At 41.5% G+C, this 20,383-nt stretch overlaps 1 protein-coding gene across 5 annotated transcripts in view; it reads right to left on the reverse strand.

The window, feature by feature from the left end:
- Positions 1-549: 549 nt before the first annotated feature.
- LOC110491852 (protein kinase C, zeta) overlaps positions 550-20,383 on the reverse strand; it is a 153,405-nt gene continuing 133,571 nt past the window's right edge. For all 5 annotated transcript variants that reach the window (XM_036946742.2, XM_090202584.1, XM_036946747.2 and 2 more), the window contains 2 exons: positions 17,464-17,579; positions 550-6,167 (listed from right to left, as the gene is read on the reverse strand). In XM_036946742.2, the coding sequence (XP_036802637.1) occupies positions 6,080-6,167; positions 17,464-17,579 (204 nt within the window). In that variant the 3' untranslated portion in view covers positions 550-6,079. The remainder of the gene's footprint in view (positions 6,168-17,463; positions 17,580-20,383) is intronic.

A 20,383-nucleotide genomic window follows, 5' to 3' on the forward strand; every position in this document is an offset into this window, starting at 1 on the left:
GTGATTGTCCTTAGTGTCCTTTTTCTGTCGTGTGTATGTGCACCAGTATTAGGCTGTTTCGGTTTTCGTTACGTTTATTTTGTCGTTTTTGTATTGGATTCGTGTTGCTTCAGTTTCATTAAACATGGATCGCAATAGCCACGCCGCATTTTGGTCTGACTCTCTTTTCCATACAGAAAACCGTGACAAAAATGGATTAAATATTTGTTTTTCTTCTAATCAATCTACACACAATACCCCATAATGACGAAGCAAAACAGATGTTTGTCCAAAAATTTATGTAAGTACTAAGGATTCTAGCTTTAACCATTTTTTTCCTATGGGATAGAACATTAACACACAAGGAAACCGCATGGCAATAATTATGAATGAGTAATAAATGTGCTTTTCAAAAATGTAGATTCTTTAAAACTAGCGACCAGAGATCTAACAACTAGGGTTTTCTGATTTTTGCAGGGTTTCTTCCAAAGAAACTGCAGAGACAAATATTGAGCGTGGAAAGATTTCCTCCTGTTGCTGCAAAAAAAACAAAAAAAAAAACGTGATCAGTTCACGGGAAACCATTTTTGTTTTTAATAATTACAGATATTTACAGAGATGAGTTAAAGCAGAATTAAGCACATCCAACCAGCAAACATGTTAGAACACAAATCATGGACTAAGTTTTTTTTCTTCTTTACAGATACTCTGAGTGAATCTCAATTGTATTGGGAGGAACTTCCGATCTTCCGCTCCAATGCATTTTTAGAAGGAGAGGAGGCGAGGAATCAAGGAAATACAATTGAAATGAACCCTTTTTCTGGTTTTAATGGTCGTTGCTGTAGCGTTAGGAACATTTTCAAGAAGTACCGGTTCAGTTCATCCGTTGGTCCCCCAAGAGACAATGTCAAGTGAATGTATTCCTGTGAGTTCAACATAAAACACAGTTCATAAATAAAACAAAAAATGGTGACACTGATGTGCTGTCGAAAGTGAGATGGCTTTGAAAAAGTTTAACCTCCCCTTACATGGATGAAGAGAATCTTGGTCCTTGAAAAGTGTGTGTGTGTGTGCTTTCGAGTTTGCGACTAATCAGTGAATATGCCACAGCTTCATTATCTCTCTCTGTTTCCCTCCATCCTTCTTTCCACCCACATATTGGCCTGCCAGCTAATTGAAGCCCTTTAACTTGGGATTATCTAATTAATCTTATTACTCCGTTATCAAATTAATGCGGGTCAGATTTCATCAAATAATTCCCATCCAAAAAAGCCTTTTTCATTTCTCTAGGAAACACAAACGTTCTAATCTCAAAGCTCATTTTCGCTGGGGACTTAAGAGGCAAATTGTTATTTCGGTTAAAAGGCGAGAGTCTTATCTTTGCACTGAATGTGTTGAATTATTAATTGATGGCAATGCATTGTGGACTTCATTAGATCTCTCAACTTAAGATGGTACTGGTTCCTTATTTGATATGGGAAGTAAGTTATCTCTTCTTTATGCACTTCAAGGGTCTAGTATGGATGATAGACTTTCATGATACATTTCTTCCCTTAAGGATGTACATATGTACACACAACATGATCTGTATCTCTCTCTGTGTGTGTGTGTGTGTGTGTGTGTGTGTGTGTGTGTGTGTGTGTGTGTGTGTGTGCACGCGCGCAGGAAACATTCCTAAAACCCTCAGTAGAGACAGTAGAGCTCTGCCTATTCACTAACCCCAGGTCAGTTGTAGTGCAGGTCAGCATGTACACTTTGACAATGCCTTCCCCCACCACCATGTCCAGTCCTGAACTGAACCATTAGAATCAGTGTAGCCTTCTGCTGGTGCAAAGTCCAAATCACCAGCCTGCCAGTTACAGACATCCAACACGGTTTGTCACATTGTGCACTAGTATATGCAGACAATAACTTAAAAGATCCGATCATTCAGGCGTGATGTAGCTCTATACTGTATTTCCAACCTGGTCTCAGAGCATTTCGTATTATTCTGTATGTAAATCCAAGACACTCCATTTAGTATAAAATGTTACATTTGGTTATATAAGACAGATGGTTACTTAAGGCTATACCGAAATGTGGTTGGTCGGGGTGGAAGTGTAACGCGAACGACTAGCAACCCAAAGGTTGTGAGTTTGAATCTCATAACGGAAAACTTTAGCAACTATTCAACTGATTACTATTTTTTAGCTACTTTGCAACAACTTAGCATGTTAGCGAACCCTTCCCCTAACACTTTAACCTTAACCCCTAGCCTAGCTAACTAACTAATGCCACCTACCTAGAAATCGTAACATATTGTACATTTTGCAAATTGGTAACGAATAGAAATGGGTGATGGACAGCCACAAATTAATACATACAGTTGATGTCAGAAGTTTACATACACCTTAGCCAAATACATTTAAACTCCTGACATTTAATCCTAGTAGAGAATTACCTGTATTAATAAGTCAGTTAGGATCACCACTTTATTTTAAGAATGTGAAATGTCAGAATAATAGTAGAGAATGATTTATTTCAGCTTTTATTTCTTTCATCACATTCCCAGTGGGTCAGACGTTTACATACACTCAATTAGTATTTGGTAGCATTGCCTTTAAATTATTTAACTTGGGTCAAACGTTTCGGGAAGCCTTCCGCAAGCTTCCCACAATAAATTGGGTGAATTTTGGCCCATTCCTCCTGACAGAGCTGGTTTAACTATGGTTTGTAGGCCTCCTTGCTCGCACACGCCTTTTCAGTTCTACCCACACATTTTCTATAGGATTGAGGTCAGGGCTTTGTAATGGCCACTCCAATACCTTGACTTTGTTGTCCTTAAGCCATTTTGCCACAACTTTGGAAGTATGCTTGGGGTCATTGTCCATTTGGAAGACCCATTTGCGGCCATGCTTGAACTTCCTGACTGATGTCTTGAGATGTTGCTTCAATATATCCATACACATAATTTTCTTTTCTCATGATGCCATCTATTTTGTGAAGTGCACCAGTCCCTCCTGCAGCAAAGCACCCCCACAACATGATGCTGTCACCCCCGTGCTTCACGGTTGGGATGGTGTTCTTCAGCTTGCAAGCCTCCCTCTTTTTCCTCCAAACATGACAATGGTCATTATGGCCAAACAGTTCTATTTTTGTTTCATCAGACCAGAGGACATTTCTCCAAAAAGTACAATCTTTGTCCCCATGTTTGTCCCCAATTGAAAACCATAGTCTGGCTTTTTTATGTTGGTTTTGGAGCAGTGGCTTCTTCCTTGCTGAGCGGCCTTTCAGGTTATGTCGATATAGGACTAATCTTACTGTGGATATATATACTTTTGTACCTGTTTCCTCCAGCATCTTCACAAGGTCCTTTGCTGTTGTTCTGGGATTGATATGCACTTTTCGCACCAAAGTACGTTCATCTCTAGGAGACAGAACGTGTCTCCTTCCTGAGCAGTATGACGTCTGCTTGGTCCCATGGTGTTTATACTTGCTTACTATTGTTTGTACAGATCAAAATGGTACCTTCAGGCGTTTGGAAATTGCTCCCAAGGATTAACCAGACTTGTGGAGGTCTACAATGTTTTTTCTGAGGTCTTGGCTGATTTCTTTTGACTTTCCCATGATGTCAAGCAAAGAGGCACTGAGTTTGAAGGTAGGCCTTGAAATATATCCACAGGTACATCTCCAATTGACTCAAATTATGTCAATTAGCCTATCAGAAGCTTCTAAAGCCATTACATACTTTTCTGGAATTTTCCAAGCTGTTTAAAGGCACAGTCAACTTAGTGTATGTACATTTCTGACCCATGGGAATTGTGATTAAGTGAAATAATCTGTCTGTAAACAATTGTTGGAAAAATTACTTGTGTCATGCACAAAGTAGATGTCCTAACCGACTTGCCAAAACTATAGTTTGTTAACAATAAATAATTTTGTGGAGTGGTTGAAAAACGCGTTTTAATGACTCTAACCTAAGTGTACGTAAACTTCCGACTTCAACTGTACCATACAAAATGTAACATATACTAAATGGATTCTCAGATTTACATACAAAATGCTCTGAGACCAGGTTGGTATTTCAACAGAATGGTAAGAGTAACCATGTTTTCATCAGAACCATGGCTGGCTACTGTGCTCCATAACGTTCATTCCTTTTTAAAGATTTAACCATTTGGATTACCTAAGACATTGGGCCTCATTTATAAAATCAGTTGCTATACTAAATTTAAGCATTCAATCAATTCTCAGTGTTAGTATGCACAATTTAAAGAGCGACTGCCTTTAAAAAGCAACGAATCCCTTTGAAAATGGCCTATGTGGCACCGATATGAGTCAGAAACAGTTATTCTAGTGTCAAAATTGACTCATGTAAATAGGATAATTTTGGTCATAAAGTCAGTCTTGTCTAAAACGGAGTTTGGAACATCCGTGCGTCACAACATGTAAATGAAGGTAAGGTTTTGATTTGACAATGTCGATTTTCCCACTAACATGGGGTGAACAGCTGCGGTGATTTATCTCTATCCAATAGCATAAGCAATGTGACAGATCTGCCCAGCAGCCCGACTTTGTTAATTTAAGACAACATGTCGCACATTTGTTTTACTTCAGAAATACTGCCCCAAATGTAAAATGGATGTAAAGTTGCACTAAAACATCCTCTTCACAAACATCAACATTAATTACAGATTTCTTTAGTTATCTTAGATTAAATCTGGGGATTTTGAGGAAGGGAACTAGGCTACAGTGTCTCATGGGGATAAACATTCCCCAAACGCAGAATCGGTCAGGAAACACACCACCAAGACTGAATTCTCGTTTTTCTAATGAGCAACAGAAAAACACACGTGCCAAACAGCGTGTTCAGTGGTTCTTTAAAAATATTTCCCCATTAAACAACTTTCACTCAGCATCTATGGTGATCAACTCCATTTTTATATGCTGTGAATGGTAAAGGACTATGGCAACATACTTCTCAAGTTGAAGTATAGAGACTTACAGTTGCCCATACTTCAGTGCTGAGGACCATGCACTATCCTTCAAAATTCTGTTGACCGACAGATGATAGTTTGCCTCTTTGTGCTATCAGGGTATTGGATGATCTACAAAAATGCTTCCTACTGCATATTTTCTTGTCAAGCTCAAGGTTGTTAAAGATTTAACTCTTAAAACATTGGCATAATTTACATTTACGTGTATGCGCAATTTACAATAAAATCTGTGCACAAAAACCCTTTAGAAATGAGGCCCTTGGTCTGTATGCGCAATGTGTTCCACTGGCTTTCTTCACCAACTGACCAACCCACCAGGCAGCTGAAAGGAATTGGAACAATCGATAAGTGCAATCAGAAACATGGTGTAGATTGGATCTTTGAGGCACTTCTTAAATAAAAATAAACTTTTGTCTCAGTTTTTTTTTCTGTTAATGAAAATCAATGCTGAGGAAAACGAACAAAAAGAAAGTTCATGGTCATGAATAAAACGTGCCACTTTGCATCAATAGAAAGGCATCATCAATTTGGAGTTGCTACCTACATTATAATACACATTAACTTGTATCATCATTTTTTCCTTCGTCATTGTACATTCTTATTTTGCTCGAGGCAGCGGAGCCTCCTACAAGTAAAAAAACACAAAAAAAATGAATGAACAAAACAAAGTGCACAACTTCAAGTTCTAGTCGTAGAACTGTCATATTCCATCCAGGGATGCGAGGGGCGGGACTGTCAAATCTGTTTTACGATGGCAGGCACAGAATGAAGTCGCTTTCTGTTTTTGAAATGACATAGCCAGCCGTGCTGCTGACACAGAGATGGAGTTGTTGGGGAAACAAACAAAAAACGTGAAGACAATCAACAACCAGGTTTTGGGAATGTTCCTGTGTCCTTTTTTTATGTTGACCACCTCCAAAGAGTTTTTCCCAGGTGACAAAATAATGCAATGCATTATGGGGGATCCACAAAGAAAAAAAAGTATCATTTTCGCACTCATGTCCTCGAACCTCGTGCAAAGCCGGGAGTTTCTTGTCCTCCCTCCATCCCAGAGGGAGTTGTTCATAGATTTGGCTGAGAGGGGGGCTGGACAGACACAGGTGGGAGAAGAGGTCTCTTCTCCCTCATACAGACTCCTCTGCGGATAGCAGCAGAGGGTTGATGTATTCAAATCCCTCAAACTCGGACTGGTCTATTCTCTTGATGACGTCCCTGGGAGAGGAGAGGGAGAAAAGAGGAGTGAGAGAATGGGGAAAAAGGTCATTTAACCCAGAACAAATAAAAATTGCTACAATGTGCTACTTTAGCCTGATTGGCAGCTTTAGACTTATTTTCTAGACATTTGTACAAGATAGTTATATGTAGGGAGGCGACGTGGCATATGTTCACGAGAGGGTAGCAGCTTACGGCTCCAAACATTGCCGGTTCGCTTCCCATGTCAGACACTCATCTTCAAATATAGCAGTGTGACTCTGGCTACTTTGTCTACTCACAAATTGTGTATCTGTTGGTTTCCTGTGTTTCATGGTTTTCGTGGCTATATGTGTTGCTTTTACCCTATCAGTCCCGAGACCCCAGCAAAAATCCGCTTTTCATTTATCTGACTTTCATTTATCTGCATGCCCAGCCCTTATATTTAGCCTCACTATGATGTGTTTTGCCATCTTCTTTTCAGGACAACCAGGGTTACAAGTAAAAATCAAAACGATTTGATATAAACAGTTGCATTCATGAGTTTTATTGATAAATGTCAATGAAAAAAAGATCCGCCAAAGCAAAAACCTGCTAGAAATGTATTTATATGAATGCTGTATGTACAGAAATGACTTGTTCAGTGGGAAATGAATATCCAACTAGTCAGTGGCAACTGTTTGGAGTTTGCGACAGCAACTATATGTGAACTTATTACAATATTATAGACACTATATTCTGGGATTTCCTATGATCTATGTAGAAGAACCCCATACCTTCTAATGAGCCTTGTGTAACATATGTGACAGCCATATGTTACATTTGCGTGTTTGTGAGAGTCTCAGATCTGCATATACAGTGCCTTGCGAAAGTATTCGGCCCCCTTGAACTTTGCGACCTTTTGCCACATTTCAGGCTTCAAACATAAAGATATAAAACTGTATTTTTTTTGTGAAGAATCAACAACAAGTGGGACACAATCATGAAGTGGAACGACATTTATTGGATATTTCAAACTTTTTTAACAAATCAAAAACTGAAAAATTGTGCGTGCAAAATTATTCAGCCCCCTTAAGTTAATACTTTGTAGTGCCACCTTTTGCTGCGATTACAGCTGTAAGTCGCTTGGGGTATGTCTATCAGTTTTGCACATCGAGAGACTGAAATTTTTTCCCATTCCTCCTTGCAAAACAGCTCGAGCTCAGTGAGGTTGGATGGAGAGCATTTGTGAACAGCAGTTTTCAGTTCTTTCCACAGATTCTCGATTCGATTCTGGTCTGGACTTTGACTTGGCCATTCTAACACCTGGATATGTTTATTTTTGAACCATTCCATTGTAGATTTTGCTTTATGTTTTGGATCATTGTCTTGTTGGAAGACAAATCTCCGTCCCAGTCTCAGGTCTTTTGCAGACTCCATCAGGTTTTCTTCCAGAATGGTCCTGTATTTGGCTCCATCCATCTTCCCATCAATTTTAACCATCTTCCCTGTCCCTGCTGAAGAAAAGCAGGCCCAAACCATGATGCTGCCACCACCATGTTTGACAGTGGGGATGCTGTGTTCAGCTGTGTTGTTTTTACGCCAAACATAACGTTTTGCATTGTTGCCAAAAAGTTCAATTTTGGTTTCATCTGACCAGAGCACCTTCTTCCACATGTTTGGTGTGTCTCCCAGGTGGCTTGTGGCAAACTTTAAACGACACTTTTTATGGATATCTTTAAGAAATGGCTTTCTTCTTGCCACTCTTCCATAAAGGCCAGATTTGTGCAATATACGACTGATTGTTGTCCTATGGACAGAGTCTCCCACCTCAGCTGTAGATCTCTGCAGTTCATCCAGAGTGATCATGGGCCTCTTGGCTGCATCTCTGATCAGTCTTCTCCTTGTATGAGCTGAAAGTTTAGAGGGACGGCCAGGTCTTGGTAGATTTGCAGTGGTCTGATACTCAATATTATCGCTTGCACAGTGCTCATTGGGATGTTTAAAGCTTGGGAAATCTTTTTGTATCCAAATCCGTCTTTAAACTTCTTCACAACAGTATCTCGGACCTGCCTGGTGTGTTCCTTGTTCTTCATGATGCTCTCTGCGCTTTTAACAGACCTCTGAGACTATCACAGTGCAGGTGCATTTATACGGAGACTTGATTACACACAGGTGGATTGTATTTAGTCATTTAGGTCAACATTGGATCATTCAGAGATCCTCACTGAACTTCTGGAGAGAGTTTGCTGCACTGAAAGTAAAGGGGCTGAATAATTTTGCACGCCCAATTTTTCAGTTTTTGATTTGTTAAAAAAGTTTGAAATATCCAATAAATGTCGTTCCACTTCATGATTGTGTCCCACTTGTTGTTGATTCTTCACAAAAAAAATACAGTTTTATATCTTTACGTTTGAAGCCTGAAATGTGGCAAAAGGTCGCAAAGTTCAAGGGGGCCGAATACTTTCGCAAGGCACTGTATATACAGTGGGGCAAAAAAGTATTTAGTCAGCCACCAATTGTGCAAGTTCTCCCACTTAAAAAGATGAGAGATGCCTGTAATTTTCATCATAGGTACACTTCAACTATGACAGACAAAATGAGAAGAAAAAAATCCAGAAAATCACATTGTAGGATTTTTAATGAATTTATTTGCAAATTATGGTGGAAAATAAGTATTTGGTCAATAACAAAAGTTATACTTTGTTATATACCCTTTGTTGGCAATGACAGAGCTCAAAAGTTTTCTGTAAGTCTTCACAAGGTTTTCACACACTGTTGCTGGTATTTTGGCCCATTCCTCCACGCAGCAAAAGGTGGCACTACAAAGTATTAACTTAAGGGGGCTGAATAATTTTGCACGCACAATTTTTCAGTTTTTGATTTGTTAAAAAAGTTTGAAATATCCAATAAATGTCGTCCCACTTGTTGTTGATTCTTCACAAAAAAAATACAGTTTTATATCTTTATGTTTGAAGCCTGAAATGTGGCAAAAGGTCGCAAAGTTCAAGGGGGCCGAATACTTTCGCAAGGCACTGTATAGCTTTTAGTAGTTTCTAGCTCAAACCATTCACTCTTCAGACACTTTTGTAAAAAGTCCTAGCTCCGGGCCCCTTCAGGATCCGCCCTTGTCTCACATACACCGCTCTAGGTCAGCCCTCCTTAACCACACATACTAATGGTTGATATCTACAGATGCAGAAGAAATGGAAAAATAAAAATGGTACAATTCTCCTGTATTTTTGTATACTTTTTAGCCAGTAGTTCTGAAAGTAGCGCTCACGAGCCAAAAGTGGTCCCTAAAAATTGCTTTGCACACTCTTGGCATTCTCTCAACTAGCGTCACCTGGAATGCTTTTCTGTGGCTAGGTCTTAACTTCTGTGGGACTTGGGGGGGGGGGGGGGGGGGGCAGTATTGAGTAGCTTGGATAATAAGGTGTCCAGAGTAAACTGCCTGCTACTCAGGCCCAAAAGCTAGAATTTGGATAGAAAACATTGAAGTTTCTAAAACTGTTTGAATGATGTATGTGAGTATAACATAACTCATTTGGCAGGCAAAAAACCTGAGAAAAAAATCCAACCAGGAAGTGGGAAATCTGAGGTTTGTAGGTTTTCAAGTCATTGCCTATCGAATATACAGTGTCTATGGGGTCATATTGCACTTCCTAAGGCTTCCACTAGATGTCAACAGTCGTTAGAACCTTGTTTCAGGCTTCTCCTGTGAGGTAGCTGCGTTCCTTTTCATTTCTAAAGACAAAGGAATTGTCCGGTTGAAATATTATTGAAGATTTATGATAAAAAATCCTAAAGATTGATTCTAGACATCGTTTGACATGTTTCTACGAACTGTAATATAAATAACTTTTCATCAGAACTAAGCGATCGCGCATTGAGCATTTGGATTACTGGGCTAAACGTGCGAACAAAAAGGAGTTATTTGGACATAAATTATGGACTTTATCGAACAAAACAAACATTTATTGTGGAACTGGGATTCCTGGGAGTGCATTCCCATCAAGATCATCAAAGGTAAGTGAATATTTATAACGCTATTTCTGACTTTTCTGACACCTCTCCTTTGAAAAATGGCTGTATGTTTTTCTGTGGCTAGGTGCTGACCTAACATAATTGTAAGGTGAGCTTTCGCCGTAAAGCCTTTTTTAAATCTGACACAGCGGTTGCTTTAAGGAGAAGTTTATCTATAATTCCATGCATAACACTTGTAACTTATATCAATGTTTATTATGAGTATTTCTGTAATTTGATGTGGCTCTCTGCACTTTCACCAGATGTTTGTTTGAGACAATGCATTTCTGAACATAACACACCAATTTCGAGGTTTTTGGACATAAAGATTAACTTTATTGAACAAAATACACATTTATTGTGTAACATGAAGTCCTGTGAGTGCCATCTGATGAAGATCAAAGGTTAGTGATGAATTTAATCACTATTTCTGACTTTTGTGAGCCCTCTCCTTGGCTGGAAAATGGCTGTATGGTTTTCTGTGACTAGGTGTTGACCTAACAATCGTTTGATGTGCTTTCGCCGTAAAGCCTATTGGCTGGATTAACAAGAAGTTTATCTTTAAAATGGTGTATAATACTTGTATGTTTGAGGAATTATAATTATGGGATTTCTGTTGTTTTGAATTTGGCGCCCTGCAGTTTCACTGGCTGTTGGCGAGGTGGGACGCTACCGTCCCACATATCCCAGAGAAGTTTTAAAGGAGTTCCCACATGTGCTGAGCACTTTTCTGCTTTTCCTTCACTCTGCGGTCCAACTCATCCCAAACCATCTCACTTTGTTGGAGGCCAGGTCATCTGATGTAGCACTCCATCTAACTACTTCTTGGTCAAATAGCCCTTACACAGCCTGGAGGTGTGTTGGGGCAGTGTGTTATTTCATCACTTTGATGTCTTCACTATTATTCTACAATGTAGAAAATAGTAAAAATAAAGAAAAACCCTGGAATGAGTAGGTGTGTCCAAACGTTTGACTGGTACTGTATGTCACATATGTGCATCACGTTGCATTCTCTCTTGCGCTGTTGTGGGTGCATGATGTGCCTCTTGTCAGCTGTCACTCAAATGGTGAAGTGCTGAAGCCATTGGTTAAACTTGAATTGCTAGGGGGCTGGCCCACGAGGGGGGAAATGTAGCGCAGCACAGCTTCCAGAAAAACAGTTGCTTTCAGACTAGGGATTTCGTGGCTAATTGAGGTAAGACAGTAATTCTTCTCATAGATTATGCATGTGTGAACTACACATTGACACATCCAGCCCAAAGCGGGATGTTTAAAAAATACGTAGTAGTCGCCAGAGTTCTGGAGCATGTCTTTAAAGGGTATAGACATGCTAGTGCAGTACTTCAGGAGCTACCTTTACAGCTCTCCTATTCATAGGGAATCTTTGGCAGTCGGGTGAGAATAGTCCTATTTCAAGTCAAACATGGACATCATTACTAGGGCGCCAATGAGGAAGGCTATGATCCACCTAGTAGCTTACAGTTATTTCAAGCCAGCAATGTTCAAACAACCTCACCACTGTTCTAACACACAATCTACCATTAAACCCCAGCAAAAAAAACATCCCTTTGCACAATGTGAGAACGTAGAAGAAAGATCAGGATGTTGTTGCTTCATCAGTGAACTCTCCCTGTGCCTATTACTCTCTCCCCAGCTGAGCCCCCGGTTGGTTCCATTAACAAAGCGGTAATCATCTATAAATGAAGTGAACCGTGTGACTGGTTTGGAGTGGCTGTGTAAAAATAAATGTACTACTCTGAGAGCGTAGCTTCTGCTGCAGCTGCTTCTCCAACAACAGCAACATGTTGTTCCTTTGCATCTCAAATGGCACCCTATTCCTGTTATAATGCACTACTTTTGACCAGAGCCCTGTCAAAAGTAGTGCACTATATAGGGAATAGGGTGCCATTTGAGACGCAACCCTCATCTGCCGTAGTAAAGAAGGCTGACCGCACTCCCCAGGAGGGTAGGGTGGAGCCGCAGGAAGGAGGCCTCTTGGAAAGAGAGGAATAGAGAGGCTTCCGTACTGGAGATGTAGGTTGTCTTTAAACGCTGGTCCTGTTTGGTTGTGGTTATTTTGCCTGTAATGGCTGAGGTGAGGTTTAATGTTGGTAGAGATGATCCTAGACCAGTTTTAAGGAAAAGCCTCATCTCCAGCTCATTGTAATCTAGATCCAGACACAAACACACCACCATGCCTTTAGAATCCCATTCAACACTCAGAAAATGCAATCTGTAAGATTCAACTGAAATTATACAAAACAGTCTAAAATGATTGATGGATATTCTATCTGTGAGCACACTTGGGTGCTGCTAGCTAGATAACATTGTTTGAGTGAAGTCAGCGAGTAGCAGCAAACTTGAGGCAGTGAGAAAAGGAGGGGAAAGGCACAAGACCACAAAAGAGAAACAGAGCGAGGAGGGAACATTTGGGACACAACCAAAACAAACAAGAGTGCTCACTAGCACAAATGTTGCCTTTTTTCCAGAGACAGCTTAAAAGTGCTACCAGATGCGGAGAGAGGGAGAGAGCGAGGAACACAGAGAACGAGAGCGCGGGGGAGAAAGAGACAGAGAAAGAGAGAGAACCAAGTGAGAGGAGGAAAGGGAGAAAGAAAATTATAAGAGGGGGAAAAAGGTTGTCAGAGCTGGGAGCTGAGAGAGAGGGGGCTCAAGGGAAGAAAGACAGACAGCCTTGTATTTCATGGTGGTGCCCACACACACACTGCATTCATAAAACAAAGTGGGACGGAACCAATCCAATCAACCTCCTCACTCTACCTACAATACAGATCCAGGGATTTAAAAACATTTCGTCCCTGCCTATAGACAAAAAAATAAAGCCTTTGAATCTCTGTGGCTAGCCATAGAACATAGAAAAGACTGAATCCTTATTGCTTTGGGTCTCGCCGTACTCGCCATTTCCAAGACTGGTGAAGTCACGGCGCTGGCAAAAGCAAATTAAATCCTCTCTCTCACCCTCTCTCCTAGCTCCTTGGCAAGGACTCTCAGGAAGCTAGGGTTTTTTAATGCAGCAAAGTAAATCCAAACAAGGAGGGTTTACCCATTTTCTCCCTCCCACTCACTCTCTCTCTCTCAGTTTTCTTTTTTCGTCTGCCAAACCCATCACAGAAGAGGAGGGGGCGTGATTTACATCACTCCCTCTCCCGTTCGGCAGGAGTGGGCGACATCACCCCTCTCTCCTGAGCGACACAGAGAAAAAGAGAGAGAGAGAGAGAGGCATCACCTCTCCTTTTGAAGTGCTGTGGGGCTGCCATGCCATGGCGTTTGAAGACTGCTTGAGATCTCTTCTCCCATTGAACTGGCAGAGCTGCCAACTCACAACCCCCCTTCACCTCTTTCTCCTCCCCAACGCTAAACCCCGCAGACTGTCACAGCAAACCTCAAATCCCGCTGCAAATTACTCCAGACAAGTGGGTGAGCCCCCAGTTGGCCCTAATGAGATGAGAGGTGCAGCTCTGGTTGATCTGACACACCTCGGTATAGACACCTCGGCTGTCAGAACCCAAGAGATAATGTGGGCTTATACTGAGGGTAGATGGATAGATGATGGGACTATGTTAGAGTTCGAAACAGACAAAGGCAGGCAGGATACAGAATTTGAAGTTCAAATTGACTTAAAAATAAAAAACATATAGACTGTTATGGACCACAGTTTCCAAGTATTCTGAAAACTGTATGTTCCTCGAAGTGCCTAGAATTTGTATTGTTCTCAGCCTTTTTCTTCTGATTTGTATCTGATTGCCAATACATTTATATAGAAAGCTGAATGGATAGAAAACAAACAAACATCGAGCCTTAACATGAAATTAGTCCACAATGTATAATTTAATATTGCTAGCACAGACTGGAATATGTTCCGGGATTCTTCCGATGGCATTGAGGAGTACACTACATCACTCACTGGCTTTATCAATAAGTGTCCCCACAGTGACTATATGTACATACCCCAACCAGAAGCCATGGATTACAGGCAACATTCGCACTGAGCTAAAGGATGGAGCTGCCGCTTTCAAGGAGCGGGACTCTAACCCGGAAACTTATAAGTAATCCCGCTATGCCCTCCAACGAACCATCAAACAGGCAAACAATACAGGACTAAGATCGACTCGTACTGCACCGGCTCCGACGCTCGCGGATGTGGCAGGGCTTGCAAACTATTACAGACTACAAAGGGAAGCACAGCCGAGAGAGCTGCCCAGTGACATGAGTCTACCAGACGAGCTAAATAACTTCTATGCTCGCTTCGAGGCATGTAACACTGAGTCTGTAATACCCACGTTTCATCCCAGAAACCCTAGACCTACTCCAATTTGCATACTGCACCAACAGATCCACAGATGATGCAATCTCTGTTGCACTCCACACTGCCCTTTCACACCTGGACAAAAGGATCACCTATGTGAGAATGCTATTCATTGACTACAGCTTAGCGTTCAACACCCTAGTGTCCTCAAAGTTCATCACTAAGCTAAGGACCCTGTGCCTAAAGACCTCCCTGCAACTGGATCCTGGACTTCCTGATGGGCCGCCCCCAGGTGGTAAGGGTAGGTAACAACACATCCACCACGCTGATCCTTAACACGGGGGTCCCTCAGGGGTGCCTGCTCAGTCACCTCCTGTACTCCCTGTTCACTCATGACTGCACGGCCAGACACGACTCCAACACCATCATTAAGTTTGCTGTTGACACAACAGCAACAGCACTGATCACAGACAACGATGAGACAGCCTATAAGGAGGTGGTCAGAGACCTGACCGTGTGGTGCAAGGACAACAACCTCTCCCTCAACGTGATCAAGACAAAGGAGATGATTGTGGACAAAAGGAAAAGGAGGACCGAGCATGCCCCCATTCTCGTCGACGGGGCTGTAGTGGAGCAGGTTGAGAGCGTCAAGTTCCTTGGTGTCCACTTCACCTACAAGCTACCATGGTCCAAACACACCAAGACAGTCGTGATGTGGGCACGACAAAACCCATTCCCCCTCAGGAGACTGAAAAGATGTATCATGGGTCCTCAGATCCTCAAAAAGTTCTACAGCTGCACCATCGAGAGCATCCTGACGGGTTGCATCACTGCCTGGTATGTTAACTGCTCGGCCTCCGACCGCAAGGAACTACAGAGGGTAGTGCGTACGGCCCAGTACATCACCAGGGCCAAGTTTCCTGCCATCCAGGGTCTCTATACCAGGCGGTGTCAGAGGAAAGTGCTAAAAATGGCCAAAGACTCCAGTCACCCTAGTCATAGACTGTTCTCTCTGCTACCGCACGGCAAGCGTTACCGGAGCACCAAGTCTAGGTTCAAGAGGCTTCTAAAACAGCTTCTACCCCAAGCCATAATACTCCTGAACAGCTAATAAAATGGCTCCCCAGACAATTTGCATTCCTCCCCTTCTACACTGCTGTTAGTATCTATGCACAGTCACTTTAATAACTCTACCTACATGTACATATTACCTCAATTACCTCAACACCGGTACCCGTACCCCCTGTATATAGCCCCGCTATTGTTATTTACTGCTGCTCTTAATTATGTTATTCTTATCACTTACTTTTTTGGGGGTATTTTCTTAAAACAGCATTGTTGGTTCAGGGCTTGTAAGTAAGCATTTCACTGTAAGGCCTACCTACACCTGTTGTATTTGGCACGTGTGACAAATAAAATTTGATTTGATTTTAATGAAAATGTTGACAAACTTCAGCCCAGTAATATCTATTGGCACCGCCTGCAAAGCCACATTGGAATAGTTTCCTGCAGCCGTGGAGAAAAGCCTGGCTTGTTTGTCATACTCTGGCTACAAAGCCCCTCGGTAGGACAGCAGCCACCTCTGTTGCTATGCCAAATCTTTTCAGCCCATTCTTTTGAAGTTAATCTAAAACAAGGATTCTGTCAAAGCCCCCGTGGACAACATGTCCACATTGATCAAAACATGGCGTATACACTGGAGAAAGAAGTCATTGTTGGAACCAAGGGCATTTTCTTTTTCTCATTGAAGACAATTTTTTTCACAAACATTGAGTCGGGGACGTTGCATAGTACCACTCGTAAACAGACTGAAGAAATGTGGATAGCTGTTACAATATAAGATGTTGACACTTATGTTGCAGATTCTCAGGTGGTGAATGCTCTCTGGTTGTTCAATTTTAAGATATTGAAGATCTTCACCACTACTATCATAGACTATTGATGACTTTGAATGACCGTTATGCACTGAGTATACAAAACATTAAGAACACCTGCTCTTTCCATGACATAGCTTTAACCTGGTCAGTCTATGATCCCTTATTGATGTCACCTGTTAAATCCACTTCAATCAGTGTAGATGAAGGGGAGGAGACAGGTTAAATAAGGTTTTTTAAGCCTTGAGACAATTGAGACATGGATTGTGTATGTGTGCCATTCAGAGGGTTAATGGACAAGACTGTAAGTGCCTTTGAATGGGGTATGGTAGTAGGTGTCACAAACACCAGTTTGTGTCTGCAACACTGCTGGGTTTTTCATGCTCAACAGCTTCCTGTGTGTATCAAGAATGGTCCACCACCCAAAGGTCATCTAGCCAAATTGACACAACTGTGGTAAGCATTGGAGTCAACATGGGCCAGCATCCCTGTGGAAAACTTTCGACACCCTGCCTTGTAGAGTCCATTCTCCCTACTAATTGAGGCTGTTCGAGGGCAAAGGGGGGGGGGGGGGGGGGCAACACAATATTAGGAAGGTGTTCCTAATGCTTGGTATAATCAGTGTAGATATCCATGGAGCCACAAAGGGGCAGTAAAATGAGTCACACGTTGAAAAACCCTGTATAGACTCGGTCTAGAAACAACCCCTAGTGCCTAGCCCCCCTAGACACTTGTGGAGGTATGAGATGTTTTGATATGTGTAAGGAATATGTAGACAGCTCAACCTTGCTCTGATAGGCTATAGGTTGAATTTTCATCATATTGTTTAAACGTATGAAATCAAGTGTCTCATAGTGGGTAGGGGCTAGGGGTTGTTCCTGGATAGGTCCCTAGTCTCAGACTCCAGTCTCCAATGGTACAGAGCTGACACACTGGATTGGACTGGTCCTGAGAAAGGAGTGCCCCCTACTGGCCAACAACCATCACCATTCCCAGAGTTTAACTGGCCTTGCCCTGTCTAGCTCCCCTATCCACTAACCGTCCATATGTTATCAAGTTATTATAACACTAGTTATAGAACACTGAAACACTACCAGCTATTTGCAGTACTCTATCAAATACGTAGTCTTCTGTTAGGCTAGTCATGTCGGTTTAGAGGGTGTTCACTTACTCATCGTCTGGTGTTAGCTGCACTGGTTCGTTAGTGAACTGGGTGTCAAAGTTCTCCAGGCCATAGTCGTCTGCGATCTGGGGCTTGAAGGGCGGGGCCATCTGTTTCTTCTCCAGCTGCATGGGGAGACAAGCACAACAACTTTAATGGAAAATTGGAGGATAATAGCAGACAATATTGCCACTCCTATTTGCCACATCTTCAATTTAAGCCTACTATAAAGTGTGTGCCCTCAGGCCTGGAGGGAAGCAAAAGTCATTCCGCTACTGAAGAACAGTAAAGCCCCCCTTTACTGGCTCAAACAGCCGACCAATCAGCCTGTTACCAACCCTTAGTAAACTTTTGGAAAAAATGGTGTCTGACCAGATACAATGCTATTTTACAGTAAACAAATTGACAACAGACTTTCAGCATGCTTATAGGGAAGGACATTCAACAAGCCCAGCACACAAATGACTGATGATTGGCTGAGAGAAACTGATGATTACAATATTTGGAGCCGTTTTATTAACCTTCAGTGCGCTTTTGACATTATCGATCATAGTCTGCTGCTGGAAAATCTTGTGTGTTATGGATTTACACCCCCTGCTATATTGTGGATAAAGAGTTACCTGTCTAACAGAAGACAGAGGGTGTTCTTTAATGGAAGCCTGTCTAACATAATCCAGGTAGAATCAGCAATTCCCCAGGGCAGCTGTCTAGGCCCCTTACTTTTAAAAATCTTTACTAACAACATGAGTAAAGCCAGTGTGTCTATGTATGCAGATGACTCAACACTATACATATCAGCTACTACAGTGACTGAATTGACTGCAACACTTAACAAAGAGCTGCAGTTAGTTTCAGAATGTGTTGCAAGGAACAAGTTAGTCCTAAATATTTCAAAAACTAAAAGCATTGTATTTGGGACAAACCCTAAACTAAATCGTGTAATGAATAATGTGGAAATTGAGCAAGTTGAGGTGACTAAACTGCTTAGAGTAACCCTGGATTGTCAAACTTTCATGGTCAAAACATGTTGATTCAAAAGTAGCTAAGATGGCAAAAAGTCTGTCCAAAATAAAGCGCTGCTCTGCGTTCTTAACACCATCAACAAGTCAGGTCCTAGAGGCCGTAGGTTTGTTGCACCTGGACTACTGTTCAGTCGTGTGGTCAGGTACCACAAAGAGGAACTTAGGAAAATTACAATTGGCTCAGAACAGGGCAGCACGGCTGGCCCTTACATGTACATAGATAGCAAACATTAGTTATATGCATGTCAATCTCTCATGGCTCAAAGTGGAGGAGAGATTGACTTCATCACTACTTGTTTTCGTAAGAAGTATTGACAAGCTGAGTGCACCACGCTGTCTGTTTAAATGACTGGCACACAGCTCGGACACCCATGCATACCCCACAAAACATGCCACCAGATGTCTCTTCACAATCCCCAAGTCCAGAACAGACTATGGGAGGCGCACATTACTACATAAAGTCATGACTACAAGGAACTCTATTCCACACAGGTAACTGAAGCAAGCAGTAGAATCAGATTTTAAAAACAGATAAAAATACACCTTATGGAACAGCAGGGACTGTGAAGAGACACACACTGTTTTATCTTTTGTTTTATGTGTAATGTGTCTTAATGTGTTTGGACCCCAGGAAGAGTAGCTGCTGCCCTAATAAAATACAAACAACACTGTCATTAGTGCACACCGTAGAAAAACATTTTGCAACATACGACTAAAACGAGCATTTCTAGAAAGTACAAGGTTCAGGTAGTCCCTCCATGTTTCAGTCCGTTTTCTGTTTTCGGAGTCTGGTAAATATTACCTGGTCCATGCTAGCCTGGTCCAGACTGTCACAGAATAGCAATTACTTATTTGAAAGGAAACAAATACTTATGTGACCCAGGTGTGACATGCACACGTTATCTTTGTAAATGTTGCACTGTACGTCTGTTTATTGGCTTTGTTGAATATACAGTATCAGTCAAAGCTTTGGACAGCTAACCATTCCAGGGTTTTTCCTTTATTTGTACATTGTAAAATAATAGTGAAGACATCAAAACTGTGAAATAACACACATGGAATCATGTAGTAGCCAAAACAGTGTTAAACAAATCAAAATATATTTTATATTTGAGATTCTTCAAAGTAGCCACTCTTTGCCTTGAAGACAGCTTTACACACTCTTGGCATTCTCTCAACCAGCTTCACGAGGTAGTCAGCTGGAATGCATTTCAATTAACAGGTGTGCCTTGTTAAAAGTACATTTGTGGAATTTCTTTCCTTCTTAAGTTTGAGCCAATCAGTTGTGTTGTGACAAGGTAGGGGTGGTATACAGAAGATATCCTTATTTGGTAAAATACCAAGTCCATATTATGGCAATAACAGCTCAAATAAGCAAAGAGAGTCCATCATTACTTTAAAACATGAAGGTCAGTCAATGCGGAAGATTAAGAACTTTTAAAGTTTCTTCAAGTGCAGTCGCAAAAACCATCAAGCTCTCTGATGAAACTGGCTCTCATGAGGACCGCAACAGGAAAGGAAGACCCAGAGTTACCTCTGCTGCAGAGGATAAGTTAGTTACCAGCCTCAGAAACCACCTCAGATTGAAGCCCAAATAAATGCTTCCCAGAGTTCAAGTAACAGACACACCTCAACATCGGGGCGGCAGGGAGCCTAGTGGTTAGAGCGTTGGACTAGTAACCGAAAGGTTGCAAGTTCAAATCCCCGAGCTGACAAGGAACAAATGTGTCGTTCTGCCCCTGAACAGGCAGTTAGGAAGGAAAGAAATTCCACAAATGTTCTTTTAACAAGTCATTGAAAATAAGAATTAGTTCTGAACTGACTTGCCTAGTTAAATAAAGGTGAAAAAAAAAAAAATATATATATATATATATATAAAAAATATATATATATATATATATATATAT

The sequence above is a fragment of the Oncorhynchus mykiss genome, chromosome 16 (assembly GCF_057628025.1).
Source record: "Oncorhynchus mykiss isolate SJ-2025 chromosome 16, ASM5762802v1, whole genome shotgun sequence".
NCBI classification, from domain to species: Eukaryota; Metazoa; Chordata; class Actinopteri; order Salmoniformes; family Salmonidae; genus Oncorhynchus; species Oncorhynchus mykiss.